The following is a 9,102-nucleotide window of genomic DNA, read 5'->3' on the forward strand; positions in this document are numbered from 1 at the left end:
TCGGTGACCCTTGCGAATTCTTTGCTACAAAAAGTTCCCTCCTGGATCTGGATTGCACAGCGCCTGATTTCTAGAATTCCATGTTGTTTTCACGTGTTTTTTATCCTATATATTTGATAAGTATTATTAACATGCGAGATATTTGAGGGAATAAATAAAATAGTAAAATAAATATTTTTTTTTCATTTTTACAGCGATACCACTAATCACCTACGTGTTCACAATATTGGGGTTTCTTTGCTACTACTACATCTACTTCTTTTCAATGATCTGGTGTGCGTTTGTCCGCTACCGTCATTCTGGATACTTTCTGGGTTCAGTCATCGTCTTCTCCGTTGGAGCTTACACTGAATCCTGTGGCATTCGCCTGTTGTTTATGGTCATAAATAGGTATATAGATATTTAAATACTTATATATTTTCCTGGTTACTACAGGAAACCAAATTTGTTAGTTGCCTTGAAACATACAGTGAAATCTCAGTCTATATTATATAGTTATTATATATATATATATATATATATATATATATATATATACATATATATATATATATATATATATATATATATACATATATATATATATATATACATATATAATTATAACATAAAATATATGAAATATATATATATATATGAAAAAACTATATATTATATATATTTAGGAATCTTCTACCGCTATATTATACTATCGCTTTTAATTACACTTTAAAAGATAGGCAGATATTTAGTAAATGAAACATTTATGAAATATCTCTAAATAGCGCTATTTGAATGAGTAGGGTAGGTAGTTAGTTAACTAAATCACAACTTAGTTAACTTCCAATATATCAGTCATATTATAGTCAATTCGAAAAGTTATAACTATCAGTAAGATTTTACTTTAAAGAACAATCATAAACTCTCTCTTCTTTTTCTCCTATACAGTAAAGTGTTAAGAGAAGTGGTCGAGAGATATCGGGTCTGCAGCACTCAAGTGGAACCTGGTAGTCGTCTAGCAAAGAACATCGTGAAACATTTAAAAACAGTGAAGAAGAGGGCAACATTGATTTGGCTGGGTTTGGTGGTCAATGCATATTCTTACCTGATCTTGCCTTTCTTTTTGCCGGGGAAGCAGTTTGCCGAAAACAGACTTATTCTTTACGGTAAGCAGCGTTGGCCTAGCTTAAGGGGGCGAATCTCAACCCTGAGATCGTAGCTTCGATCCTCGGCTCGTTCTATATGCGCCTTTAATATTCGTACGAACGGCGAAGGAAAACATCGTGAGGAAACCGGCTTGCTTTAGACCCAAAAAGTCGGTGTGTATCAGGCACAGGGGGCTGATCACCGACTGACAAAAAAAATATCATGTAAGAGATTAGAAATCTGTGGCCCAGACCTAAAAAGGTTGTAGAGCCACTGTTTTATTTTTATTTATATTTATTATTATGTGAACTTTCAGGCCTAGAACCAATACGAGAGTCACCCAACTATGAAATAGCACAAGTAATGTATTGCTTCGCTATTCCAACTGCAACCAACAGCCTAGCGAACTGTACCGCCCTCATGATCATCCTCTTTGGATACACAGAAGCCCAACTGTTAGGCTTAAGCGAAGAGCTGCTTTGTCTATGGGATGACGCAGCCCACATCAGCCAGTTTGAAAATGGAACAAAAACAGAAGTGATGAACAATTTTGTGCGGCAGCGTTTGAAGTACATAATCAAACTACATAACGAGAACATAGATCTCCTGAAACAGCTGGAACAAGTGCTCAGAGTGAGCATGGCACTTGAATTTCTGGTTCTGATGGCTGGTTTGATAGCCGCTTTACTTGGTGGGGTAGAGAACACATATATGGAGATACCGTTTGCATTCGCCCAGCTTTTCATGAACTGCTATTTAGGGCAGAAGATTATTGACGCAAGCGAGACGTTTGAGACGGCGGTGTATGGATGTAGATGGGAGAATTTTGATACAGGAAATATGAAAACTGTTCTAATAGTTTTCCAGAATTCGCAGAAGACGCTAAAGCTGTCCGCTGGGGGCGTGGCAATATTGAGCTTTCAATGTTTAATGTCCGTTATCAAGTCGAGTTACTCTTTCTACACAACTCTTCAATCAACTTTGAAGTAAACTTTAATTGTTCTAGCACTAATTAATTAGTCGTAGTAATAATAGACATAGTAAGAGCAGTGTTGGCGTAGCCGGCTCAGCGCGTGACTCATATTCTAGAGGTCATAGGTTCGATCCCCGACTGTGCATGTATTTAACATTGTCGAACGGTGAAGGAAAACATCGTGCCTAAACTTGGCTTAGACCCAGAAGTCGACAGCGTGTGTCAGACACAGAAGGCTAATCACGTACTTGCCTATTAGATACAAATCATCATGTAACAGATACAGAAATCTAAGGCCGTGACCTAATACTTTAATGAATAATTGAATAGATAAATTACATAATAAAGAAATATAAATCAAAATTCATATATTTATTTTGTGGTGTATGTATGTTACACTTCTTTCACAGACATATTTAACACTATGTAAAATGTGTATGGTATATAATGATATAGCTGTCGTATCGTTAAACATTAACGTATTTATTTACTTTTATCTTTATATGCTATCGAACCTTTAACTTCTGAAGTTAAAGGTTATATATTGTAACACAGTTAAAGATTCAAAAATCAAACACACCCAAAATATCTAATCAAAGTTTATGACAAAATGAAATCATTATTAAGAAAACTGACCCAAAATCAGATTTCGTAAATTTGTTTAAAATTCTCAATTCGTTCGAATTGAGCGGTCCATCAAAATCACAAAGTAATTGTGGAAATTAAAACATTTCAACGATTTATGCTAAAATTATACTAATGCTGGCTCCGGCCGGCTCATCTGCATTTAAATTATAGCCTTAAATAAAAGCCTAAGGAATAAACGGTGCTAATATAACTTAAAGGATTTTTGGATGATCTCCTTATTCTAGTGAGATCCATACATTTTCCTCTTCGTACAGTCGTACAGTGGAAATGATTTTATTAGGTATATATAATGAATCCTGTATTTTCAGGTATATAAAGTTTTGTACCATTAATGCAGGTCGGGGACCACCAACGGGTAAATTGCAAAAAAATTAAGAGCACTTTTATTAATAGATTTGTTAATGTCTAATCTCTTTGGTAACCTAATGTAGTATATTGCATTCATTTGTCATTTGTTTTTGTAAATTGGCGGCAAATCTAAAACTCTTGTCACACGTGAAAATAAACCTAGCGCGAGAAAATTTTCGGTCAATGATTTATAATGACTTTCGCTTTATGCTCATCGTTCATTACTCAACAACAAAGCTATGATTGGCTGCGATTAGCATTTCTTAATGAAGCCCATCTCGTACCACTATTTACAAGTGGTTAAACGAGTTTAAGCCTGGACGTAGCAGTCTCAAAGATGATCTGAGTGAGGGACGTCCTGTAAGAGCACCACTATGTAGAACCACCTGTCTTCTGAAGTATTTTGCGAAATTATTCGATCTAGGTTCCTTCAAGAAAAGAGGCTTCAAATTCTTGTAACCCCGGCAACAACTTGGGAGCTGTCAATGTGAGTATACGGCGTCGGTATCACATAACTATATATAAAATATTTTACTTCTTACTAACTTTAGTAAGAGGTAACCACTAGGTTAAGTAAGGAACACATACTGGTCCTTTGACTTTGTGCAGAACGATCAAAAAAACTTCAACTGCAAACAACCGCCTTTCTATAATATGTATTTAAGAATAGTTCATATGAAAAGATAGAGAACCAAAAAATTGTATCAGGTACAGACTAAATGCCTTTGCTTTTCCCAAAATAAATGGCACAATAAAAAAACTAATAAAAAAAACCGTATCTACTACTCTGCGCTCTTTATTACAAATAACATAGACATTAACTGACCGTCACCTGAGGTGTTGTAAGTGGGTAATCGTTTAAAATTTCTATCGACATTTCAGTCGAATTATCGACACCATTCTTACAATTACCTTTAAAATGATTAGAGGTGTATACAAACGTGTTCTACGGCATCTTCTGTCGTATAGTATAAATAAATGTGATCTTAATACGATGGTAGGAAATGTTAATTTCTTTTTGAGGGCGGTGACTGTTAATATTGATAGGAGAAATACTAAACGTAAGTGGACAGTTAAAAAAAATAGACGTTTCGTACTCGTAAAATGTATATGTAGGTGCAACAACATATTATATGAGTTATATATGTTTTCGCAGACTTGGAGATGCTTCTTTGACCATGTAGTGCACTCAGATGCAACTATACTAACGTAATGCTGGTTGTTAATAAGAATTTTTATTTTAAATACTAAGTTAATTATGGAAGAGTTGAAAACTCTGACATATGATTTTTTACTTAAAAGGGTTCCTAAATCTTACACATTGCATACTTTTAATGAATAAACATATTTTTATTTTTATTTATTTGCGGTGTGAAAAGATGCTCCTATAGATGTCGCTTTAAGGTCACGTGACGGTATACGACAACACAATGTACACAAAGAAATAAATATACATTCTTTATAACAAATTTCAAGGGACCGAAGATTTTTGTGTAATACGAAAGGTCAAACTTAAACTTACTTGCTTCCAAATTATTGTTCCAAAAAACTAACTGTCTCTATGGGGTAGCATAGCTTTATTATGTACCATATATTGGTTGCTAATAAAAAGGTGGCCTAAGTATTTATTTACTTATAAAGGCAAAGCGAAGTTCGCGGGGCAACTAATTTATAAAACATACTTAACATACAAGTATTAATACTTGTCCTCTTGGCACCTTACATTTTTATATACATATATATAATTTTTCTGTACGTGTGTATGTCACTGAACTCCTCTTAAAAGGCTTGATCAATTTGAATGAATTTTTTGGATGCGTTTGAGTGATGGTATAGATTTGTGAATCTCAAAATCAGCCTAGTATTAGTATTTTCAAACTTTGTTAAATATCATAATCACTTGAAATATAATACCTCTAGATATAGATAAATAAACACATATGTAAGGATATAAGGCTGTTGCACACGGCTTTTGCATATCGTATATCTTGTTTATTATATAGTCGTCTACAAAGTGATGAATTTAATGATTTTGTCTCTTATTTCAGCGATATCTGTGCTATTCTATTTCGTAACAATAATTGGTTTAATCTGTTATTACTACGTCTATGTGGTATCTGTGGTTTGGCATATGTTCGTCTACTATCCGGCAACGGGCGATTTTATCGGCACAGTTATAATGTTCTCGATAGGAGCCTTCACTGAAACTTGTCCTATTAAATTATTATTTATGATTATACACCGGTAAGTGGTTATTTTATTTATTTATTTAGAAAGATATACTTTAACTAACTTACTAAATATAAAGTTATTTTTACCCTATTAAATTAATCTGTACATAATAAAACCATTTTAATCCGAATATCTATTAAATAAAGCAACAAATTAACTAAAATAAGATGAGGAACACTTAAGGTAGTATAACTTATACACCTATAAAAAAATTTATTCCACTGAAGAACTCAGATGTTAGATGTCTCCTTGCCGACACCTCACTTCAGACAAAGGTCAATACCAACGGTTAAATTACTAGATAGACATCCGTACTCAGAGAACTTTGAAAAACTTATCTGTTATTATAGTGTAAGTAATATATGCCTTAATAAATGTATGATTTAAGGAAGTATAGGGCAGATAAATCATAACATGTACGATGTACCACCGATGTATTCAATACCACAAAATAGGGGAAAAGCGACAATTTTTTGGCACAATCCAGGAATAAAGGTTTTATTATATTAATGACTTGTTCAAGTAATAGAACTGTAATACTTATAAATCGCTTTGAAAAGATTATTTATAAAAGGTATTATAATAGATAAGATAAAATAAAACTACACAATTCAGTGTTAATTTTTTTTAATGAAACATCTTGAACGGATAGAAGCTATTCAATTATCTATTATTTGTTGCAATAACATATTTTTCAGAAAATTAATAGCAAATGTCGTAGAACGGTATCTTCAGTGTGACGCCGAAATCGACCCTGGAAGCCGGTTTTATCAAAACATTCAAAGCCACCTGCGGAATGTAAAGAAGCGGGGCATCACAATATGGCTGACATTGGTCATCATTGCTGAAATTCACTGTTTCACACCCTTCTTCTTACCTGGACGACACTTTCCCGATGATAATTATATCCTCTATGGTATGTGTCTAAGATAATAATTTATATAATAAGTATCGTAGTACTAAAGAGGGACGTCAATCATTTATTTGCTTAAATTATAAATAAATATACGACAATTTTGGAAAATATTACCACGCACGCTGTAAAGCACGCGAAACGTCGGTTTAAATTTAAAATTATGTACAAATAATTATAAGTTTAAATACAATAATACATAACTATAATCCGTTAAAAAGTGTTTTTCTTTAAATGTGTAAAAGTTATGTTAATAAAAGACAATACTAAATATAATTTAACAAAAAATTAGGTATGAGCTTAATATTCTGATACCCAATCAACAGCAATTATTTAGTAAAAAATTATCTGTAAAATAAAATATTGTAAGTGTAATATTTTATTACCATATTTAGCATGTTATTTTAGAAAAAATAGCTAGCAATATAGACGTAGATATAGCAATATATATTACGTGGTTATTAAACAAATTATACATCTTTTTCTTTGTTAGGTTTAGAGCCAATGGTAGAATCGCCGAACTATGAAATCGCAACTGTAATAATAACTATCACAATATCAAGTGCCACCTACTACGTTGCCAACTGTACCGCGTTCATGGTAATGTTATTAGGTTACACCGAAGCGCAAATACTGTCACTCAGCGAAGAGCTACTCAACGTATGGAATGATGCCGAAAAAGAAACGGAAAATATCGACATTGATTCAAGATCGCGCGCTAGAAACAACTTCATATCCAAACGCCTGATATTCATTATAAAACTTCATAACGAAAATATCACCTTGCTAAAACAAATCGAGGGCGTTCTCCGTGTTAGTATGGCGTTAGAGTTCCTATTCCTAATTGCCGGGCTGATCGCAGCCATGCTCGGCGGTATTAAGCACACGTATTTGGAAATACCGTTTGCATTCTCCCAAATCTTTATGAACTGTTATTTGGGACAGAAAATCATAAATGCGAGCGAGACGTTTGAGAGTGCGGTGTACGATTGCAAATGGGAGTTATTCGATAAAACCAATATGAGAACCGTTTTGTTGGTGCTGCAGAATTCGCAAAAAACACTAAATTTGTCGGCCGGCGGAGTAGCCATTTTGAGTTTTCAATGTCTGATGTCAGTTATTAAATCTTCTTATTCGTTCTACACAACGTTACAATCGACTCTTAAATCTTAAATAATATAAAGTATTAACACATAGATTTCAAACAATATTAAATCACTATTTCTGAAGCTTTACAAATTTAGTAGGTACATAGTAGGTTTAGTAGTAAGGAGTCAAATAAATATCGACAGATGCACTGGCGAATCGTACTGATTGTGCACAATTAATATTATAAGCTACTTCATCAAATAAAAAGGTTTTTCTCTTGCATTTGTTTATTTTCTATGTTTATTGGCATGTACGCAGTGTAACATGTCTGTCATATAAGCTATTTTTTTAAAATTTGACAATTGACTTATGAGTGAGATTCAGAAATAGGACGTATCGTGAAATATGTAATTAATAGTTTAGAACTTTGTTAATTCCTTGACGATATCCACGTTATTCTACTCTATAAATATTGGAAAATGACATGCAAAACAAATAATTATTTGATGGCGGTTTTTTGACAGATCTCAACTTAGCTTTGTTAACTAATAAAATGTTCTATGTCAGTATTTCCCTACGTGTTACGTGGGCCTACTACGACTACGGCCACGCACAGGGGTGCAATTTAATTGCTAAGGGGGCCTATTCAAAAATGTATTAAAATTATTTTTTTAATTGATTTTCTGTTATTCTTTATATGTTTTGAACATTTACTTACTGTGTTTCATTAACAATTTAATCATAAAAAAATTAAGGTGGGGCATGGGACAAAAAGTTTTGGGTAACACTGTTCATATACTTTATATAATCATAGTTTTGGTACTATGACTACACATATAATAGTATATGATGTATATTCGAATTTTATAAAACTTGCTTCTGATTTGGAATATACCCTTGAAGTATCCATATAAGTATATAGTATATATGTATACATTGTTTAGTTTTTTATTAATGGAAACAAACAGGAAACAAAAGGCCAGGAGGCATACCTAACATTAAGCCCATGGACTCTCAATACCAAGGCGTGAATTCCCGGCCTTTTAAGAATTTTAAGTTTTTTAAACATTTGTGGACTATATATAGGTACATATCTGAATAGGACAATTCAATCTTAACAAAAATATTATAATTTATTTATCGACGCAGACAATCACCTACGTATGTTAATTATTGTGTAAGTTACAATTTGTCCTAATTATTATATTAGTAGCTTACATAGTATTTGTAAGCTTAGAGTATATTAAATCAATAAAAAAATATACGTGCAATTCACCCGTGTCTATCACGGGTGAATTGCACGTATATTTTTTTATTTTTGTATAGTGAAACCTTCAAACACAAAGTTTTTATAATTAATCTTATTTAAATTAAACATTTTTCACTATCTAAATGTATTAAACTTTTCATTAAAAACAGTATAGTTTAATGATAAATTTTAATTTATAGGTTTAAGATAAATCTTTAATTTGACAAAAACTAAAACAACGAAAGTTTGAAATTCGATTAAATGAAAAAGCGGCAGTAAAAAGAGGCTGAATAATGCCTCCCATCTCATTTTCTCCCATGTTAAATCTTATGAATATATGCTTCTGTCTCTTTTTACTGTCGCTTTTTCCGTTGCAACCGGTTTGAAATTATGATTCTAAAGAAGTTTCTCTATCTATCTCATTTTCTCCCACGTTAAATCTTATGAATATATGTTTCTGTCTCTTTTTCCTGTCGCTTTTTCCGTTACAACCGGTTTGAAATTATGATTCTAAAGAAGATTCTC

The 9,102-nt window shown here is 32.6% G+C and overlaps 2 protein-coding genes across 2 annotated transcripts; both read left to right on the top strand.

Moving 5' to 3' along the window:
* The first annotated feature begins 265 nt into the window (after positions 1–265).
* On the top strand, positions 266–2,115 carry LOC111000319. Its single transcript, XM_022269710.2, has 3 exons — positions 266–390; positions 928–1,145; positions 1,442–2,115. Exons 1-3 carry the CDS (start codon positions 266–268, stop codon positions 2,113–2,115), a joined length of 1,017 nt encoding a protein of 338 aa, XP_022125402.2.
* A 4,106-nt stretch (positions 2,116–6,221) lies between these two features.
* LOC111001304 (odorant receptor 33a-like) lies at positions 6,222–7,412 on the top strand. Its single transcript, XM_045632975.1, is given in 3 exon segments — positions 6,222–6,242; positions 6,635–6,728; positions 6,730–7,412. Coding segments are annotated over 3 exon segments (798 nt in total).
* Positions 7,413–9,102: the final 1,690 nt, after the last annotated feature.

This window comes from Pieris rapae, chromosome 21, assembly GCF_905147795.1.
Source record: "Pieris rapae chromosome 21, ilPieRapa1.1, whole genome shotgun sequence".
Classification (NCBI taxonomy): Eukaryota; Metazoa; Arthropoda; class Insecta; order Lepidoptera; family Pieridae; genus Pieris; species Pieris rapae.

Excerpts from the sequence above, each read along its gene's own strand:
- LOC111000319 (XM_022269710.2), top strand. The coding sequence starts at position 266 with ATGATCTGGTGTGCGTTTGTCCGCTACCGTCATTCTGGATACTTTCTG. Across the intron at positions 391-927 it reads TTGTTTATGGTCATAAATAG|TAAAGTGTTAAGAGAAGTGG; the intron begins GTATATAGATAT and ends TCTCCTATACAG. Across the intron at positions 1,146-1,441 it reads AAACAGACTTATTCTTTACG|GCCTAGAACCAATACGAGAG; the intron begins GTAAGCAGCGTT and ends GTGAACTTTCAG.